A 23024-nucleotide genomic window follows, 5' to 3' on the forward strand; every position below is an offset into this window, starting at 1 on the left:
TCTCTATAACATCACTCACTTTCCTCCCCACTTCATGAACTGGGCATGTTCCCTTGGACCAAGTGATGTCTGCAAAAGTCCCAAGAAACAACGAATAAGAAGAAAATTCATACGAGAAATATATATATATACATAAAAAGGGAGAGAGGAGGAAAAAAACACATACTATCTTCATTGAAGAAGTTCCGAACTTGCACAACTTCATTCCCCGCTGGTATACTTCTCCCCCACTCGCCTTCAGCCAGAAACCACCCATATCTATAGCCCTTTTTCAGCAATGGATCCGATCTCACCAAACTACCATGAACCCCCCCAAGTAGCAAAATAAGCTACGGATAAACCAGTCGGCTTCTTCAACTAATAAAGCCCCCTCAGATCTCCATAAGAAATATCCTCCCCAAATGCGTCCAGCCACCATACCTCCAAACCCATGAGTAACCTCCAAACGGGTAAAGATAACTGTCTGGGAGCAATCTTCATCTCAGTGAACATTTTTCTAAAAAATAGTTGAAGAGGCAAACGGAGACCTAAGTCAAAAAGGTCAATGTAAAGGGCTACACCATCAGAATGGGGGTGCTCAGGGCGCTCGCCCTTGCGAGGTATCCTAAGGCGGACAGAATGAGGTATGTTATATTTATCTCTAACCCTTTCTAAATCTCTTGGAGTAGCTGGCCTACCCCCTATTGAATAGAGCCTACGAGCTACAAAGACAAAGGGGAGACTTGGGGAGGTTCAAAGATGCTGACAGGGGTATGAGATTTGGGTCTGGAATTTTTTGCATGGGTTTTCTTACGAGCTGCCCTAACCGGTTGCTTCCCCCTAGTTTTAGATTTACTACAAGGATTAGTTCGTGACAATTTGGGGCTACTCGAAGGAGACCCGTCATCATCACTAATGGGTATAAAAGGGGCTGACTCAGAACATGAGGCCTCCTCACCAGCCGAATCATCAACAATATTTCGACCCTTGATCCCAACTCTTTTTCTCCCCATCTTGTTCCCCTAAAAACACAAGACACAAGTTAAAAAGAAAATCTCTACATCAAAACATGCCCCTACAACTCAAGGCCTCTTTCATCACAAGTCAAACACCAACATCCACTAATAAAAGCATAAACAAAAAGAAAAGTACCAACACTTTGCATGAAATCCATAAACAAAACCACAACAATATTTTTCAAAATAAAGAAGCCATAAATAGATATAAAAATTCATACCTAGATTTCACCGAGAGCAACAAATTTTAGTCGCCAAAAAAAACAAGTTTGGAGACGAATAGACTGTATATCGCCAAGAAAAGTCGCAGATCGCCAAAAATTGCTTAAAAGATGAAGTTGTGCAGAGGCTGTCATGGGCACAATAAAACCCGTTAGAGATTTGAAAAAAAAAAGAGTCTGGATAATGATAAAAAAAAAAAAGGTCTGGATGATATATATATATATATATATATATATAAAGGAGCCTGGATCATAAAAAAAAGTAGTAAAAAAAAGCCAAAGAAAACGCAGTAGAGGAAGAAGAAGAAGAAGAAAAGAGAGAAGAAGAAAAAGAAGTGAAGAAGACAATGTGGGAAAAAGAAGCACCGCGCCAAACCCGCCGGAAGGAGATCTCGGCTGAAGCCGCGGGACGCGGCTGCCCGCCGGACAGATCGGGCACCAGAGACCACCGTAGCAACAGCCAAGAGCCCGCCAGAAATGCACAAAAAGAAGTACAGCCAAGAGGGAAGGAAAATGAGAAAGAGAAAAGAAAAAGAAAGAAAGAAAAAAAAGAGAGGAAAATGAGAGTTGATCGAAAGAAGAAAGATGAAAAGAGAAAGAAAAGGAAAAGAAGAAAGAAACTATGGGAAATAGGACATGAAAATGCACCAAAAGAAAAAAGAAAAGGAAAGGAAAAAGAGAAGTAAAGGAAGATTTTTTACCTGTTTATGGAATGTTAATGGAGCCGAGGAGAAGATGAGAAGCTAAAGAAAAAGACGAAGCCAAAAAGGAATAAGAAATAAAGCTAAGGAAAAGATGAAAAGCCAGGGAACAATAAGAAGCCACTGGAAGCAATTAAATTTAATGGGATTTTCAAAATAAAGTGGTAATATAAAAGGAGTGGAACAGGTTTAAATTAAACCTGACAAATCGAACTTCATAAAAAGAGAGGTCAAATTAATTTTATAGAAGAGTGTTTTCAAATTCAAATTATATGTCAGGCGGTTACCACTTCCCAAAAAAGTTGAAGAGACGTGAAGATATGCATCAATTCAGTGTTTGTTAAAAAAAAAGAGTAAATATCGCCACGTGTCATTTGCAGTTACTCCAAGAGTTTCTTGTGCCTCAATTACATTCGCCACAAAGAAACAAGGAGGATGTTGTTTGGGAAGGAAACATGAGGCCAATGATGAAGCGCCATGTGTTGATAGTACCTTGGGTACCTGGAGTACTCTATGTACCTCGGCTACCTTAGGTACTCTGGGGTACCCCGGCTACCTTAGGTACTCTATGTACCCAAGGTACCCCAGAGTACCTAAGGTAGCCGAGGTACCTCGGGTACACTATGTAGGGGTATAAAAAGTTTTTGTAAAAATGTCAAGGGATATGTGGGCCTTGAATCTCAAAAAGATTGGTTGAATACGTGTCAAAAAATGAGGAATCGATGAGGAAATCTCGTGCTACAAAAGAGGAGACAGCTGCCTGTCACGCCAGCAAATTAGCCAAAAGTTTGAAATACGATAGTTGGGACCACCAGCTTTTTTTGCCACGCCTGTAAAATTACAACGGAATTACAAAGGTACGCGAGACCACTCCACTACACTCAGCACGTGAATACGCCTCAAACTTGCTCTCCACGCATATTTTTGAAACGCCTAAGCCGCCATACGCATAAAGATCAGGATATTCCTGACATGCAGCAGAGAACGTCAATAATATAACGTTAGGTGGCACGGCGACCCGGGGTACACCATATAAATACTCAGGTTTAATTTTTATCAAGTAAGTTCATACACACACCACAAAAAACTGAGCTTTCTTTAACCTTGAAACCTCCATTACCAAGAGCTTGCAAGCTCTCTAACCTGAGATAACCTAACTCTGACTTGAGCATCGGAGTGTGGTCGCCGGCCTCCCCCGGCTCCAACTCTGATCTCTTTTTTAGTTGTTTCGCAGGTTTAAGACGATTTTTGCCAGCCCTCCGCACCTAAAGTCAGACCGTCTCCATATCCACCGCCATCTCAATCCTCCTTCACTCCAAAAAAAGGCCTAAATAGCCCGCACGCGCCAAATAAGCGAGGCACCCCGCTCCTCAACAAAAAAGCAAATTTATTGTTCTTAGCTTGGTTTTGTGGTTTTTTATTCATTGACCCAAAATCATCCGCAAACAATAATATTCATTTAATGTATGATTTCATTCTAGTATATATTATAATATTTTAAAAGCATACCTACCAGGGAAGGCTCATCCAGGCAATTCAAACCAAGTTTTGATTTCGCTGCTGATTTTATTTATATATGATATCTAAAATGAGTGCTATCTCAATCAAATGCCAACAATTCATTGAATGAACTATTTATATGTCTTAGTAACCTTAGTTCCCCTAACAAGGAAATCCCTATGAAATTTTTCATTTGCAATTATTTACGTTAATTCTGCCATAAATTTAATTTGATCGTATTATTATTTAAAAATAAATGTTAGAGACCAAACATTTGGGTTCTAAAAGTAAGTCCCAATATTTTATGTTATTCATTTATTAAATAATAAATTTTATAGATTGTATAATTAAACTGCCATCTAATAAATGATTATGACTTAGACGTGGTATGACTAACGTTGCTCTATTTCAGGTGACTAGGCTGGCAGGTTCAGTGTTGAAAGGAACCCACTTCATTATTCGGTTGGTGGTTAATGCAATTGGGCTTGGGCCTCCAGCCCATTAGAGAGGATGTATTTGAGCCTACGCAGCTAAGCTGAACCTATTATTTGTTCTCTTTTAAAAACTTCTAATCCTCTTTATTGGCACAAATTTTAAACTTTGCTCAACCGACCACTGGCTCGATTTCGATCCTAAGAATCACGATAATTTCGGACCAGCCATGCGGCAGTGAATTCATTGACGGGCATTGTACACATTGAAAAATAATTTAGTTGCGTTCCTAAGATTAATATTTATAAAATAATTAAATTAGAAAACAAGAAAAGAGGAATGATGATGGAAAAGAGGATTACGATGATAATCTTATAAAAGTGTGTAACTATCATCGATTTTTTTATTAAATGTGTGATTTAAAGTTCAAATAATGTTTTACTTATTCACCATTAAGAACAATGAACGTGCAATTGTTGACAAAAAAAAATGTAAAATAAGATAAAGGTCAAAACAAAACTAATGCATCTAAAACCAACAATTTGTTTAAATACCAATCTAGAAATTGATATGCTCAACATAGATACATTGAACTAGATTTGAAACTTAAGCGTTGTTTAGGATTGAGATACTATATATTTTAAATACAATTGCTATGAAAAAAATTATAACTATAAAATAATTTTTTTTTATATTTCATAATACATATTAAATATAATTTTTAAATAATAATTTTGATAAAATTATTAAATATATAATAAATTTTTTATTATAAAGGTGAAAAATTAATTTAGCTTAATTTTTAAACTACACTAAATAATTGGCTTTATAAGCATGTGTAAAGAATTGCGTGACTAATATATTTTTTAATTTAATGATGTTAAATCCAATGATGGGTTTGTTAAACTGAACTTCTCCTTTTTGAAAAATTTGTTTAGGTCGAGGGTGTGTATGGCTAAGGCTTTGGACAAGGCTACAGCTGATGGCCACAATGTAGACACTGGATTGAAGGCGATTGGTTTGACCAATCAGAGGGAGACAACTGTTCTTTGGAGCAAATCTACTGGTTGTCCGCTCTATAATGCTATTGTTTGGATGGATGCTCGTAACAGTTCCGTTTGCAGCTGACCGGCCTGTCCTTTTCCTGTCGTTTTTCTTTGTTTGTTTCTTGTCATTGTTTAAACGATTGAAGATCTGGAGCTTTTTGATTGTTGGTTTTGCTCATGAGTTGGCTTAGGGTGTTATCTAATGACCATGATTCAGATTTTGCAATTCTGGCCATTTTTTGACTTTTGGAATTTCGACCTTTTGATGTTTGGAAGTGGTTTCATTTTTAGGAAATTGGAGAAGGAATTATCTGGGGGAAAACCCATTTTCTGGAGGCCGTTGGTTTGCCTATCAGAACTTGTTTCACTGCGGTGAAACTGCTATGGATGATGGAAAATGTGGATGTTGTTAAAGAGGCTATTAAGAAAGGGGATGCCCTGTTTGGAACTATAGACACTTGGCTAATATGGAATTTAACTGGTGGAGTGAACGGTGGTTTGCATGTCACTGATGTCTCTAATGCATCACGAACGATGCTTATGAATCTCAAAACTCTTGATTGGGATAAGCCCACTCTAGAAACACTAGGGATACCGGCTGAAATTCTTCCCAAAACTTTCAGTAATTCTGAGATTATTGGAAAACTTGGCAAAGGGTGGCCAATTACTGGAATACCGATTTCAGGATGTCTTGGGGACCACCATGCGGCTATGTTAGGACAAACTTGTAAAAAGGGTGAGGCTAAAAGCACCTATGGTACCGGTGCTTTTATACTTCTGAACACAGGTGAAGAGGTAGTTAAGTCAAAGCATGAACTTTTGAGCACTTTAGCCTTTAAGCTTGGTCCAAAAGCACCGACAAACTACGCTCTCGAGGGTTCAGTTGCCATCGCTGGAGCTGCAGTTCAGTGGCTCAGAGACAGTCTTGGCGTTATCAGCAGTGCGAGTGAGATCGAGGAATTGGCATTGCAGGTCAACTCAACTGGTGGGTTTACTTTGTACCTGCTTTTAATGGATTGTTTGCTCCATGGTGGCGTGATGACGCCCGCAGTGTTTGCATTGGGATTACTAGGTTCACAAGCAAGGTTCACATTGCTCGAGCTGTGCTTGAGAGCATGTGTTTTCAAGTGAAGGATGTCTTGGATTCATTGCAAAAGGATGCAGTGGAGAAGGGTGTCATAAAGGATGCAAAGTTCTTGCTTAGAGTGGATGGAGGTGCTACGGTTAACAACCTCTTAATGCAGATTCAGGTTTGCACTTCTCACTTTTTTTAGTGCTCTGATGCAGTTCTACACAGCTTTTCATTCATATGCATGACTGAACAATTTCCAATTTTCTCATCAATCTTTCTGCTGTTTCTTTTTTTCTGAAGTATCTTGTTTTTGGTATTGTTTCTTCTTATTATTGATAGTTTTGCAGCTATCGATGCAAATTTAGCTATTCTGCTTTCTTTTGAAAAATATTATGATTTCCCATTTTTGAGCTTCTCGTATTTTGAATGCAGGTCAGTTAGTTGGTCTTTCTAGGGCTCTAGAAATGTTTATTTGACACTTCTCCACGATTTGTGTGGTACATTCGTAAGAGATGTTTTCCAAATAAACTTTTAGCAGGCTGCCTTGCTAATCAGAAGCTAAAGCAATGTTTAGATTCAAATGCTTTCAAAGGGTCTTACTATGTGGGTGGAAAAAAGAAAGAAAAATGGTCATTTTGAAGCTAAAGCAATCATACTGTTTCTGCATTAAAATTTCACAACTGTTTTCCCGACATTTTATGTTGATTTGTAAGATAGCCTGGCATGTTCTTTTTTCTACAATTTCTTTGCTGTACTGTGGGTGTCTTAATTAGCAATCACTTAATTAGCTATTAGCTCACATGGAAATAATGGTCATTTTGAAGAATCTGAGCTTTATTCAGACATCACACTCTTTTCCATTTTCTGGAATCTAGTGTTGATACTTTATTATCTTTCTCCTCTGGAAGGCCATATAAAACTGCTCTTATCATGATTTAAGGCGGACTTGTTGGGAAGCCCAGTCATCAGACCAGCTGACATAGAGACAACAGCTCTCGGAGCTGCCTTTGCAGCTGGGTTAGCAATTGGGGTTTTCAAAGAAGAAGAGATTTTTGCTTCTGGAGAAAGGACTAAGACTTCAACCACTTTCAAGCCCGTCTTAAACGAGGAATTCAGGAAGAAGAAGGCAGAATCGTGGTGCAGAGCTGTTGAAAGAATTTTCAACTTGGCCGATCTCTCTCTTTGAATGACGTCTCCGTGGTTTGCATCCACCATCCGTTGTTTCCCCTTTTCTCCTTTTCCCTATCAGTCTTTACGTCTTTCGTGGTAAATTTTTTTTTTTAATAGATTCTTGTGAATTACAGGCATAAATTTTAATTGTATTTCAGGTGAATAACTAGGGATGGCAATGGGGAGGGGAGGGGAGGGGACCAATCTCCCCATATCCATCCCCGATGTTTTGCATATGTTCCCGTCCCCTCCCCTTTCCCGTCAAAATTGCTTGAGAGAATCCTCATCCCCTCCCCGAATAATAACGGGGGATCCCCGAGGGTCCCCGGTCCCCGAATAATTAATAGTCTAATACATTTTTTTATTTTCGATTTTAAATTAATCATATTAAAATAAACTCATACCGCTATTGTAAGCTTGTAACCAACTTTGACAGCACATTAAGGCCTCCAATGTGCTTGGATGAAGTTTGTTATGGTATGAGCTCACAACTCTACCACTAGTGTTAAAAGCTGATTCAGAAGCAACTGTTGTAATTGGAATTGCCAAAATATCTCTAGCAATTCGAGCTAATGTAGGATACCTATTAGCATTTGTCTTCCACCAACTCAAAATATTAAAATCTTCCATCCGAGATATAACTTTCTCATCCAAATATGAATCTAATTCATCTGCAACAACTGCACAATCTCCATTGTTTACATAATCATCAAAACCTGTCATCCATTTGGTTGCTTTCTTATAAGAATCCCCTGTAGATCTAGTAGAAGAACTACTACCAGTATAATCAAAGCAATAAACAGTTGGTGAAAACTTCAATTAATACTCTTCAACTAATTCCCGGCAAAGGGTGACCACTTTCCCAACATACAACTATTTTGATATTTATTATTTTTAACAATATTTATAATTTTGTTATTTATTTATTAGTAATTTTAAAAATAAAAATAAAATTAAAAATTAAAATGGGGAAATGGGTAGGGGATGGGGATTCCACCTCATCCTCGTCCCCTCCCTGAATAAAAAGTTGGGTAAAAAATTTTCCCCGTCCCCTCCCCGAAAAAAAAATTGGGTATAAAATTATCCCCGTACCCTCCCCGAATGGGGAAAATCCCCGAGGATACCCATCCCCGTGGGGATTTTTGCCATCCCTATGAATAACGTTATAATTAATAAATGCTTTCTTCTCCTAATTGCTTTTGTATAGATAAAAATTGGTGTTTTTATTAGTCTCCTCATGCTCTCTGCTGATTTATTTGATAGGTAATTCAATTCTTCTGCAATTTGATTAGAAAGGTCTCTCGAATTCTGATAAATTGTAAAGAACTTGCAAGGCTTAAAAGCTATGGGAAGTAGTTCATTTGAATCACGAGAAAATCAGACGAAAGGTAAGTAGAAACCTTGAATCTAGTTTCTGAAAAAACATATACCAGATTGCAGAAAAGCCAATAGAATACGTAGTGCTAGAAAACAAGTGGCACATCCTTAATCTTTCGATTATAATCGTGCTCTACGATCACCAATAGAATACATATTTGAAAAGCCAATAGTAACATAAATCAATACATTCTTCAATGAAATAAAACCATAGTCTGCGCCAATATGGGTTTACCCAGAGGATCGCGAGTAACCCCAACATCACTGTGACGCAGGACGCAACGAAACTCCAATAGAATGCCACCATATCAACCGCAGATTCGTCTTCTGCTCCTTTGGATGATGTTTCTAGCAACTCTAGGAGATTGGTGCAGCTCTTGTTAATTGGTGGACCGCAAAGATGGAGATTTCCTCTATAGCTGCTTTCATCAAATGTGGAAAATTGCTCTTTGTCTGGGATTGGGCCGGACAAATTGTTGTATGACACATCGAATTTAGATAAACTGTGAAGTTCTGTCAACTGAGGAGGAATTTGACCACTTAATTTGTTGTGGGAAAGGTCTAGGCTCTCTATCATTTTCAGATTGGAAAAGCTCTCAGGTATATAGCCCGACAAGAAATTATGAGATAAATTCAATCCATGAATATTTTGAAGGTCACAAATTTCTGATGGAATGTCACCAGTTAACTCGTTGCTCGACAAATCTAGTCCTGCCATGTAATCAAGAATGACACCCTTGTAAGATTCATATCTGTTCTTTGTCATAAAATTCACCTCTACTTGTGTACCTAAACTTCTACCATCGATTCCATCCAGCCACAGTTGAACAGTAGAATTATAGTAATTACGGATGTCTGCAACGCCTAAATCCATAACTACCATAACAAACCCAGACAAATATCTACTTCCTACCTTCCAAAACAATAAATTAGTAATACATGCAGGTATTGAACCATTAAGCCTGTTGTGTGAGAGATCCATGATACTTAATTTTCGCAATTGACACAATTGATGAGGAATAGGTCCTTGTAGATAATTCCCTCTCAAAAGAAGAGCACGCAGATTTGAATGCTCATTGATCTGATGTGGAATTCTACCAAAAAAATAATTATCCCTCAAATCTAAAGTCTCCAATGCAGAGCCTCTGAAAATTGTATTTGGAATTGACCCACCAAGAGCATTACTTTGCAAATAAAGGTGCTCCACTGATGAAAGATTCAGGGTAGATATCATGGATCCGGACAAATTATTTTCGGAGATATCTAGAATTTGAAGAATTGCAAGATTGTTGAATTGGACTGGAATATTACCTTCCAAAAGATTTTTGGACATTGACAAAATATAAAGATTTGAGAAATTGCCCATCCAAGAAGGAATATGACCAGACAAGTGGTTGTTGGATATATCTAAGACCATTAATTCACTGGACCTTAACAATCCATCTTTAATCTTCCCACTGAAATGATTGTTGTCCAAGTATAAGAACAACAATCGAGTCAAGTTCACGTAATTGGGAAAAATCTGCCCGTCAAAATTATTATTTGACAATTGCAACCATTCTAGCGAGAAGCAATTAGTAACTGGAGATTGGGATAATTCTCCTGCAAACTTGTTACTAGACACGTCCAGTAAACGAAGCCCTTGCATCTTGCCAATAGAAGAAGGAATATTGCCTTCAAAACTATTTTTTGATATATTCATACAGTCCAATTTCGAAAGGACAGTACCCATATTCTGCGGGAGCTTACCGGTGAAATTGTTACTAGAAATATCTAAACTAATCAAACCATGTTGGGCACTAGTCAGTTGAAAACCTGAGAATGAGTTGTTAGTCAGGTACAAAACTTCCAATTTTGTGTTGTTTTCCAACAACCAAGTTGGGAAATTGCCAGCCAACTTATTGTGAGAGAGATCAAGGTATTTTAAGTTAAATTGGTGTAGAAGAAAATTAGGAATGACACCTAAGTTGCAGTTGGGTAAACTGAGGACTTTCAGTTGAAATGTAGGGAGGCAGTTTTCTATTTTGACTTGTAATAAATCGGCTTCCATCGATAGTTGGAAGACCTCAAGTTTCGAAAGGTTGGCTAATGAACAGAATGAAAACAAGCGCCCTTTAAATTTGTTGTCATAAAGAGCCAAATACTCGAGGGATGTGAGGTTTGCAATTACTGAAGGTAAGATTCCACTTAACTGATTGGAAGACATATCAAGAACTTTGAGGTGGGTGAGGTTGTTGAAACACCGAGGAAGATGACCTTCAAACTTATTTCCTCTAAGATTCAGCTCAAAAAGATTCTTCAACTTACATATTCCTGAGAAGTGAAAAATAAAAAGGTCAAAATTTATAAAAAGATTCAAGTTCTAAATTAGTGACATTTGTAGTTTTGTCCATTAAACACTTTCATCTGTCATGAAATTGCTTTACCTTTTAGGTGGAGGTTTCTTGTAAATTTTTAATACCATGTTTCTTCTATAGTTTTAAGCCGTTATGAAAAAAACATATTGTCGAAAGGTAAAATTGACATTTTAGTATAAAAATTGTTTAGGTTTAGTTTGCACATACATGTTGGATAATCAATTTATATTAAAAGGTCACATTTCTCCTTCAGTTAGTCTCTTTTTGTTATTGTTTTAAACTTCGATAGTATGAGGAAAGTTTACTAATTAGAAAGAACATTCCCATCCGAGGAACCTAGTCTTCTTAAGTGATTAATGAATTAAGTGCTGCAGAGGATGCCACTTCTGTCATAGAACATTTAGTTAGAGGGACGTAACAAATCTTATACCCTGAGATATGCATAGTAATAAAACCTAGGAGTAAAGACATTACCCTTTTAGGGTTGACAAAAAACATACATACAATATTAAGTTCGGGTTGGACTCTGGCCTCCCATTTGTGTTAAAAAAAAAAGAGGAAAATAAGGGGTTCAATTGAAATTTCACATTTTTCTATGCATATTTTATGTTTAATCCTATTTTGAAGCTTTTATATTACAACTATTCAAGTTTATGGCCTCTCAATTATGGTATTTGTCGTTGGCCCTCTAAATTATAATGATTTTATATTATAGTCCAACCAAATTTATGATTTCTGCTTTACGGCCCCATCAAACCAAACCCCTGCTTCCACCATGGATCTTAACTTTTACCTTATTTATATTAGACGCCCTAAAGTTATACTAAAATACCCTTTAATCATACAAGTTTTAAATGTTAAAGATAGCCCTTAAATTTTAAAAAACACACGAGTGCCCCTAATTCTAAATAGTAATGTCCACTGAAGTTTGTACATTATCAGGATGTAAAAAATTCACTGTAAGACAAAAACAAAAATTAAAAAGGATAGAGATATTTTCACCATGCTATTTGCACAATAATACCCCAATTTAAAATACATCTACTTAACACCAAACTTCCCACCCGATAAAACTAAGCTTTAAAAAACATGATTGATTTGATATTATTAGTTCTGACAATGCATGAAGAAGTATTCTTGGACACAAAGATGTTGAGGTGCCGGAGTTTGACTAACGTGGGAGAATTTGATAGCTACAAAGAGGAAGATTTCACAAAAACAGAAGTCTTTCAACATTTTTTAAAACTATTCATGTTTTAACTCAAGATCTTTCAACATTTTTTAAATTACTTTTTTTAGACTAAAACTAAAATATTTTATATTGATAAATTATTGAAATAATAAAATAATTATCTAAATCAGGGCCGAGATTTAGAAGAGACAGGCAGGGGCCATTACCCCTATACGAAAAAATAAATAAAAATAATATACGACATAAAAATATTTGTACAAATAAAACAAAGAAGAAATATCTTTTAGATTAAGAAGAATAAGAAGTCCGTATAAGATCAAAAAGAAGAAGAACCGAATAGTCTACTCTCAGTGGCCCACGGCCCACTGACCTTTGTAAATAAAAATAATTATTTTATTGTTTAGACTCGAAATGCATTTTTTAAGAGAAAATATGTATAAAAAAGTCTAATTTCTTTAAGTAAGAGTTCGACTAATGTTGAACTTTCAATCCTTAATCAAGAGCCATGCCCTTAAATCTTCAAGAATATTTTTATACTTTGAAAGAAGTAGTGCCCAAATTTGAGAAATTTTTGTAATTTTCAGTTTTTACTTAACTATATGTTTTGATAGAGAATGTGAAATTTTATTGAAATATAAATAACTTATCAAAAAGTTTTTTTTTTTTTGGTTATGCTAATGAATGCTTATTTAAATTAGAAGTTTATATTTGTTTTTTTAATACTCTTCGGCCCTTTTAAAGAAAAAGTCATGGTTCCCATACCTAAAGTTGGCTTGTTCTACCTCTAATCTAAATGAAGCTGCACTAATTTGTATATAAAAAAAAATTTCTTATTTAAAAAAGAGCTAAAAATAGATAAATCACATGATAAGATTTTGTTTTTAATTTGTAGCAAGTTATTTAATTGAATTTATTTTCTAAACTAGAAAACGAATAGAATTATGCAAGAGCTTGGTTTAAGATGAATAACAATATTTTTTTAAATTTTAATAAAACATTTATTTTCTTTTAAATTAATAAATTTAATTACTAGTTTAACTAGATAAATGTGGAAGGGATTGGGTTAAGATGAGTAATATTACTTTCCAAAATTTAATAGTTTATGTAAAATGATTTTAAAATGTCTTGAGTAGAAATGATATTTTTTTATAAAAAAGTGGTATAATAATTTTATCCCCTTGGATTTGACAAATTTTTTAAATTATTCAGTTTTATGGTTTCATATTGTTTTATGTCTTTTTTAAAGTCATGGGGGGTATTTACAATAGTTTAAACATAAATCTATTTTAGTATATTTTAACTTGACTTAAGATGTCTAATTTTATCACTCCTTGGGTGGCGATATTTCCACCCTATATTTTGTGCAAGAGTGATGATATAGTAACAAACTCTTGTACAAACTAATTTGACATTGAATTATAAAAGCAGCCAAGCACCAAAGAAAACTAAAAATAATAGCAACCGACTGCCATTATCAATTCATCATGGAGAAATATGTAATAGACATTCAGATTTTGCAAAGATACCTAAAATCTTTTGATTTTGTTTGGTATTGTATTTTGTAATTTAATTTGGTATCATCGTACTAATTTTTAAGGTTTTTATTACTGAAATTCCAGTACGTGTTGATTAAATGGTTTGCTTCAGTTTGTAGCTTATTTTTCATGTTAGTGGGGGTGTTTGCGTGGTGTGCGGGGAATATCACTACCCAACTTTAAAATATATATAACCTCAATTTGGGTTAAGGTCTAAGGGGTGTTTGTCTTTTACTCTATGGGGGTATTTGTCATAAGAGTCGAGCTATTTGCGCCCTAACAAGTACTCTGAAGATCTATTTACTCAGAAACCAATTTGCATAATTTTTATCATTTAGACTTTAATTAATACACCCTTTTAAATTTTAATACCAAAATCTATAATTGTCCTCAAATAAGGGCTAATTTGGTAATGCCATTGCTTCAAAATAATTAGTGTTAGGTGTGCTGTAAAAATAAGGGTAAAAGCTCGTTTAGTCCCTATATTTGAAGTTAATGTCCGTTTAGTCCCTATATTTTTAAAAATACCTCAAACCATCCCTACCATTAAATTATTGACACTTTTGCCATTATCTTTTGTTCCTTTTAACTTATTTTTATAATATTGCCCTATTATAATAATTTTTTAGACATTATTAAAAAGAAAAAAATAACCCTATTATAATAATTTTTTTAGACATTATTAAAAAGAAAAAAATAAATTACCAGTTTAACACCAAAAAATAAAATAAAAAAAATAAAAAAATATATATTAATTTTTTGGAACACACTCTTGAGTTAAAATATTAATTTTTCTAAAAAAATTGATAATGTAATTTTTTACAATATTAATTTTTTAGACATACGTGAGCTTCCACAAAAATTAATATATACCTTTTTTGTTTTTATTTTATTTTTGAGTTTAATTTGATAATTTAATTTTTTATTAATATCCAAAAAAGAAACATTATTGTAAAAATATAATATTGTAAAAGCAAGTTAAAAATAATAAAAAATAATGGCATAAGTGTCAATATTTAGTAGCAGGGACATTTTGAGGTGTTTTTAAAAATATAGGGACTAAATGGACACTAACCTCATAATATAGGGACTAAACAAACTTTTAGCCATAAAAATAATTAGCTGTGAAAAGAATCAATTAAACTTTTAGTAAAATTTATTTTTAAAAGTACTATAAAGTTTAAAAACAATTGTATGTGTTTGGTAAATCTTAATATTAAATGGTTGTAAGAATATAAATGGTTGAATTGGACATAATATTGAATCAAATTTATTTAAACATTTATAAACATGTATATAAAATATTTTTTTATTTTGTACATAAAATAATTGATAACTATAATAAATATTTTATATTATTAATTTCATTTTATATTTTTTTATCTCAAAATAATTAGTAATAATAATCATCTCTTTAATGTTAATGATTTTATTTCCTAATTAATAAGGATAATTTTGGATTTTTATAATATATATGAGGAAATATATAGAATTATATTAAATATCAAAGTGTTTCTCAAAATCAGATTTTGAAGAGTTACTCCTTTCTTTCTTTTCAAAATCTACTGTCGAATGGGTTAATTTTACCAAAAATAATTTATAAAAAAATTTACCAAATACCAAAATTAGCTTTTAACTTTTCAAAATCACTTTTAAGCCTCTTAAAAACAATCACAAACAAGACCTAAATCTCTTTTGTTATACATATTTTGATTTTTACACTTTTAAAAATCATTTTTACAACAAAGAACTTATTTCAAATGATCTCTAAACTTGTCTTCGGAATGAACGAAGTTTTTCCCTTTTTTTAATAATAGCTAAACTTGTTAGGAATAAATGGAAATCCCATCTCATTCCAAGTGAATATTGGAGAATTATTTGATTGAACAAATTTTATTCTCACTAATTTATTATCATGAATGTATTGGATCTTACCAATGTAAAAGTTGGATAATCATAGACAAATACTACCAATAATATAATTCTTCATAATTTATAGTCACTAATTAATCACTAATTCTTCATAATTTATAATATAACTCTAGTATGCAAGAAATTTAATGTAAAATGAAAATTCAAGACCAAAATTGACGGTATTGAGGAAATTAAAATGAGTCAGACTATTAGCACCCCTCCAAGATCCTATTGAAACCCCTTTTTCAATTATATCCCATTTAATGCCAAAAATATTTTTTTTTAAATGAACACTTTTTCATTTATGAATTTTTCAGTTTCTAATAATTTTCTCACTCTTTCATTCTTAATATTTGTATTCTCTCTTCAAACTTTCTTTAATATTTAATTTCTAAAGAAAAAAATCTAAAAGAAAAAAGCAAGAAAAACATTCTACTTTGAAAATAATGAATATTTTATGGGTCTAATACAATTCTATCCTACCTATAAATTTTGGATTCATCAATTAGTTTGAGAATCTTTAAAAAATCATTTGCAGTGGGATAAAATTTTATTTAATTTATTTTTTCAATGTGTTGTATCTTAATTAAGTTGTTATGTTTAATTACAAGAATTTTGTTTTGGCTTAGAGGATTACTTCTTAAATTCAGATTATCTTAATGATAATAAAAAAATTTATATTGTGTAAGGAAAATAAAATTGAAGAGAGAAAGAAAATATAAATAGCTTAATTCTATTGATATTTGTCCTTAGATGTAATTGTAATATAATAGGGGTTTTATGAGATTAATGAAAGGGTGCCAATAGTCCAACTCAATTAAAAGGGAAAAAAATCTTTTTCATCCCTAGGGTTTCATACAATAGCCTATTTTATCGTTACTTTTTAAACAATAGCCCAAAACATCTTTCTGTTTACTCACCGTTAGTTGAATATCGTTTGTTAGTAATTCATTAAGGGTAAAAAATAATTTTCCATCAAAGAGAAAATTAGAAAAATAAATAAAAGTTGATATATAACTAAAAATAATTTTCTCTAATCCCACTAAATAGAAAATACTGAAAAAGATGAAAAACTTCTATTTCAAGCAATTCTTTTTTCACTTATTTCTATTTTAGTGGCATAAACACCCTATAAACCCTAGATCTAAGTACAAAAAATATCACAATTTTTTTTATTCATATAAGTATACTCTCTAATTGCACTGTAAAATGGTTTGAATTGAGTTAAAGATAAAGAAGATATTCAATATATGCAAGCACATAAAAATTGGTGGTATTTTTGAGTATTTTTCCAATGATTTAAAGATATTGTATTAATTACAGTTTGTTCCTTATGGAAATTATTCAATGGGCACATCAAACTATATCATCGTTGATTTCATTTAATTATGAATTTCGTATACGTTGTAGTGTTATTTAATTGTGTAAAAAATATTTTAATATAGTTTGTATCACTTTAATGAAAAATTCTATTTTGCCTTAATGAATTACTAGTTAACGGTTTTACACTAACGGTGAATTAACAGAAGGATATTTTGGGTATTGTTTGAAAAGTAGGAATGAAATGAGCTATTGCATTAAACCATAGGGATGAAAAGAGATTTTTCCCCAATTAAAATTCAGGTTTTTGGTATGGACGTAGTAAATTAGTGTCAAGAATAATATATTTTTTATTCGATTGTATAAGGTTGTACTTAGTATTAAATTAACTATAGATAACTTAATAATATAAAATTTTATTTAAAGATGGGTGTTCAAAATAGTTTTTAGGGTATAATCAGTCCCACCCTTGTTACAATCATAATTGAATGGCGTTTCATTTTTTTAAAATTTAAATCACTAAGGGTGCACCTCAAACACTTATTTAAACTGCCATGAAAATTGGAATCAATTGCCTATATGTTTTGGTCATTATCATCTTTATCGATTATAGAAGCCTTGTTTGTGACTAATAAAGTGCTGAAAAATATGATTTTGTTTGGGGAAGGATTTGTTCACTTCATTAGGCGCTCATTTGATGACTTCTCTATATACTCGTGCTTTTCTAAAAGTTATTTTTAATTTATTGTTGTTGCGACGTCTATTAATATTTTGATAAAACCAGTTAAAGATTAAGGACGTATTTGATATTAATTGCAACCAGTCATTCTTCATTTATGAGTTACGACAAGAAATAAAGAAAACTTATTTAGTATGTCATTTGAAAAATAATATCAAACGCATCCTAAAAAAAATTAAACGCAGCCTAAAAAATCTTGTCTTTCAAATATAGATATTCAATTCTAAGGGTCGAAAAAATAGCCATGCAAATTATTACCTTGGCTTTCAAGAGAGCCGTTTAAATCATTGTCACTTAGATCCAACGATTTCAAGTTTGTTGATTTAGCTAATCCTGCACATAAATCCAACACTTGCAAGTTTGTCAAATGACAAATTTGCTAATCGTATTCAAAAAACGTAAATTTTGTCAATAATAGTTATGTCACTCTCGTCTAAATTATTTAATTAAAATAATATAGTAAATATTGAATGAAATTTATTTGTGCAAATTGTTTAACTAAAAAAAATACCTTCTAAAGAACCTTGTATATAAGTAGAACTCAAATACAACGCTTCTAAATAATTGTAGTAATAAAGCTTATGATTGCGTTTCAACAAAAAATAACTGCCTACATTTATTTAAAAATTTTACCTTGAATTGTCGTCATCCCACAATCACGAAGATCCAATATTTTCAAGTTTGGCAAATCTGCCAATCCTACATGCAAATAAAAAATGAAAATATTACATTGAAAGGCATTGTATGTGATCCACGCGTTTGATGAACATTAATTCTTAATTTGCTTCTTATCTCATATTCAGTGGCTTACCTAGCTTTGTTAAATTTCGGTTATTGCTTAAATCCAACACTTGTAGGTTTGTCAAATTTGCTAATCCTATTACAAAAATATAAATTTGTTAAAGAGCCCCTACAATCTATCAAAAAAAAAAAAACATAGAAAGAATGACCTCCTAATTTTCTAAAAGTAGATAATTTAGTCAGAACCCCTATAATCTATCAAAAAAGAAAAAAAATCAAATCCCTGTTAAATTATACCTAGAAATTAATTTGTATTATTCTCATATATTGTGATGTTGACTTCTAAGTCATTTCAAATAATCTCAAAAGAGTCCAGCACTTCTTGTTCGTCATAATTGCCTACTGCGTATTAGGTACGCGTTCATTAATTTGTCTCGAAAATTTATATTACCTCTCGTAACTATTACCAATACAAATAAAGAACTCGCTTTTCAAAGGTAAAAAAACGGTCTTCATAATTTTGTCTTTCAAGTAGCAAGTTTGACCGACAAACAAGTCGCTAGAAATTGGGGGTATATATCATTAATGTAAGCATTCGAAATTATCATGTTTCAATGAAAAATAACCGTCGACATTTATTTGAAAATTTTACCTTGGCTTTCTAAAGAACCGTTTATATTATTCCAACTCAAATCCAATGCTTCCAAGTTTTTCAATTTAGCCAATCCTGCACCAAGAAAGAAGAAACGATGTCAAGGATGCAGCATTTTTTAAATAGGTAAACTATTTACGAAAATTCAAATATTACTTGGCCATGTTACGGATAAGCTTATACTATTTTGACTAATTCGCTAATCCTGCTTGATTTATTTTGGAAAAAATAGAGGCATAGAAGAATTTATTTATTTATTTTGGAAAAAAAAATAGAGGAATAGAAGAATTAAGTCAGTAAATTTTAAAAAAAGTTTATAATCTTTGGGTTGTTATATACATGTATCAATAATATTTTAAAAACACTAACAAGTGAGGGCTGTCGAAAACGTTTTCTAAATTCGACATTAATAGGAAGTGAATTGTTGTATACCTTGAATTGTAGTTATTCCACAATCACGAAGATCCAATGTTTTCAAGTTTGGCAAATCTGCCAATCCTACATGCACCGATAAAAAATGAAAACATTACATTTCAAAGCATTGTATGTGATCCGTGCACTTGATAAACAATAATTCTTAATTTGCTTCTTATTTCAGACGTCATGGCTTACCTAGCGTTGTCAAAATTTTATTATAGCTTAAATCCAACACTTGCTAATATTAGTCAAGTTTGTCAAGTTTTGCAATCAAAAATTGGTTTTAATTTGACATTATACATATGTAAAAATTAAGGCCATAATAATATCACAAGGAATTTGGGTAGTGATTTGTTGCCGTGTACCTTGATTTGTAGTTATTCCACAACCACGAAGATTCAATTCTTTCAGGTTTGTCAAATTTACCAATCCTACACCAATGAAAAGCAAAATATTACTTTTAAAATTATTGTAGAAGGTTGTGATTAGTGTGCTAACTTGGTAGTTATCTCAGTAGCCTACCTAGCCTTGTTAAAGAGCCACTAGTTATATTTTCGTTCCAGCTTAGATCCAACACTTGCAAGTATCTCAAATTTGCTAATCCTGCTCCGAAAACATTAATTTTGATCAAGACAATATAAATATATATTTTAATTAAGAAATTAATTAAGTTGCCTAACATGTATATCTGCTAGCCTGAAACGTATATGTATACCTTGCATGGTTCCGGAACCTTCAATGGAATTGGAATAAAGAATCAAAGTGGTAAGTGAAGTTAGTGTATTCAAATATGGTAATATGCTGTCGTTGAAGAAATTACAACCAAGATCTAAGATCTTCAGCTGCTTCAAACTCCCAAAGCTATCGTAAGCTGCAAATGCATATGAAGTGTTATTATTAATTAGTCACTGACAACATAATTATGAACGAGAAATAGATGCATTTGCGCGTACCTTTATTCTCATAGAAGCCTCTAAACCAATTGTCAGACAAGTTAAGGCTTTGCAATTCTTCAAAAGGATGAAACAATGACATATTCAGAAGCGAAGCCGAAGTTCTATCATAATAATTCAATCTCTCTGTATAAGTGAGTGAGAGTTGCATCACCCGTCGTGTGGTGGCGTTGCACTTAACTCCCTCCCAATCATCACAACAATCAGACGGCATTCCATCATCCTCACCAACCCATGAGGGAAGAATTTTGTCATCATATCCAATATCACCGACTGATATGAAGAAGCTCTTGATTTCCAACAGAGCAGTCCTCTCTGTTTCCAAGCATCCTTTGTATCCATGCATTTCATTTATCAATACAATAATCCAAATTAGTGATGTTAATGAGAACTTAATACAAGAAGTACTTTCCATTGCAGAGCAACTTTTCATGTGGTTAAAATTAAATGTGCAATGAGGGAAAGTTCAATATTAATTTATACTAAAAGTTTATCATAGGCCTTGCAATTTGATTGGCTGAGGATTACTCAACCACTCAATTCAATATCTTAAGCGGCCAATACATCGCCATCTTGAAGTCTTTCTTCCAAGAATTGTAAGCACTTCGCGTTTTGCTACATTCGACCAACGGGAAAAACCAATTCGGTAATACTATATAATTAAAGTGATTGTAAACTACAAATTTTTCTAATAGTTTGACGGGGATAGTCATAACTAATAAAATAAAAGTTTACTAAGAGAATTTGAACAATATAACCGTATGTTTGGATTTGCATTGAATTATCAGTTAATCTATAAAATAATGTGTTTTGAAAAGAATTTGATTGTATGTTTGATAAGTTTAAATTTGTTAGAAAATCAGTAAGTAATGAACTTAAATTTTCATACATAAAAGTGTGGTGTATTCTGAAATGGCAAAACAAATAAATGTTATTTGAAGCTCTTATGACCCTTTTTGTTCATGCATTTGTATCAAAGCTGCTAAAATCAAAGATATTGAGAATCTTTAATAGGAAAAGTTTCCATTGCTCTCAATCTGCAGCTTCACTATTACAATCACTTGAAACGACAAAAAAAGAAATTTCATATGATATTGGGACAGATGTATGGCTTCAATTTAAATGACCCTAGCTCCATATATTATTACAACTGGGAGAAAAATTAAAGTTGACTGACTTTCAAATTAAGCCAACTGTTGTGAAAATTTTAATATACTCGCAAGCGCACGAATCTAGAGATAGAAAAGTGGTAACGAGGTCGATCCCACAGGGATTGTTATAAATTGAAAAGTCTAATTTAAATCTAAAATTAATATTAATTCTAACCTAGTTGAGCAAATTGAGTTTTAAGAGAAATTAAACTAATTAAACTAAGAAAACAATTAAAGTAAATGAGAATTTAATGAGATAAAAATTACTAAGGTTTCGGAATCCACCACTATTCAATTAGTAATTATCTAAATATTAATTAATCCCCAATTTTAGAGTGACAACTCGAAATCAATCTATGTCATCTCATGGATATAACAATTAAGCCCAAGTAATTAAATCTAATGTAGGTTCTTTTTCTACTTAATAATACGATATCTAAGTATCCCATGTAAACATATTGAATAACAAAGAGTCAAAGTTTACTAAGCACTCTATGTAAACAATTTAATGAAAGACATAGAGTCAAAGATAATCATGTATAAACTTTATAGATCCAAGCATAGAATTAATCGAATATTAATCCTAACAATCAATAATGCATGACAGAATTGATGAAAAGATTTTATTAACATCCAATTAATCATGTGAAATAAAAACCATAATCATCAAAGAACATATATAGGGAATTAATTAAATAAAAAGATATAATTATTTCATTGAATAGGGTTTCATCCTTAACCTCAGTATAAGAAAATTAGCTAGACATACTTGAATTGGGAGCAACAAAATAAATAAATTCAGCCATGGGAAAGCCGAATTGCTGCAGATTTTCTTCTCTGTCTTGAATCCTTGCGTCTGCAGTTCTCCCTTCTGGCGGCTCTCTCTTCTTCTTTCCGTCCAGCCACTCCCTCCAAAAGCAAAAACTCTCTTTTATAATATTTAAAATGGACCCCACCTCTTAAATCCTAAAGCCAAAAGGCTTGGCCTTTTACTTGATTTGCTCTCACACGTGATCACTCTTAGAATTGCTTTAGGATTCCTTTTGTAATTATGAAAGCCAAATGTGGGTCCCATTTAAATTGCTTTCCAAATATTACAAAGCCATGCACGTGTAACTTAACTAAGCTAAAGCCAATGTTATGCTTAAATTCTTCTTCATGTGCTAGATCAATTAATTTACTAGCTTCGGTTTCCTTGGCTTCACTTCCACATGCATGTATGTCTAATTGCTTCTAAAATCAATTAATTAACGCTTCCAAAATTGAGCTCCCTTATATCATTTTTTATCCATAATCTTCAATTAATCCCCTATTCAATAAAATAATTTAATTAATTAAAAATAACAAATAAAAATAACTAGTAATTATATAATTAAGGGTAAAATATGTATATAAATTATGCTCATCAAATACCCCCAAACTTAGATTTTGCTAGTCCTCGAGCAAACTAAAATTTAAACAAAAATAAAAATAACAACACAAAAGTAAATCCTAACTAAACCACTTTCGCAGGTAATCGCGATTACATTAGCACATGCA

General features: G+C 32.5%; 1 protein-coding gene and 1 pseudogene across 1 annotated transcript; one reads left to right on the forward strand and one right to left on the reverse strand.

The window, feature by feature from the left end:
* The first annotated feature begins 3805 nt into the window (after window positions 1-3805).
* On the forward strand, window positions 3806-7169 carry LOC18046258 (annotated as a pseudogene).
* Window positions 7170-8653: 1484 nt separating this feature from the next.
* Window positions 8654-20680, reverse strand: LOC18046259 (LRR receptor-like serine/threonine-protein kinase GSO1). Its single transcript, XM_006442351.2, has 10 exons — window positions 20335-20680; window positions 20097-20252; window positions 19904-19984; window positions 19747-19812; window positions 19397-19462; window positions 18965-19039; window positions 18383-18448; window positions 18205-18270; window positions 17830-17904; window positions 8654-10827 (listed from the first exon to the last, which is right to left on the reverse strand). Exons 1-10 carry the CDS (start codon window positions 20678-20680, stop codon window positions 8654-8656), a joined length of 3171 nt encoding a protein of 1056 aa, XP_006442414.2.
* Window positions 20681-23024: the final 2344 nt, after the last annotated feature.

Source organism: Citrus clementina, unplaced genomic scaffold (assembly GCF_000493195.1).
Source record: "Citrus clementina cultivar Clemenules unplaced genomic scaffold, Citrus_clementina_v1.0 scaffold_3, whole genome shotgun sequence".
Classification (NCBI taxonomy): Eukaryota; Viridiplantae; Streptophyta; class Magnoliopsida; order Sapindales; family Rutaceae; genus Citrus; species Citrus x clementina.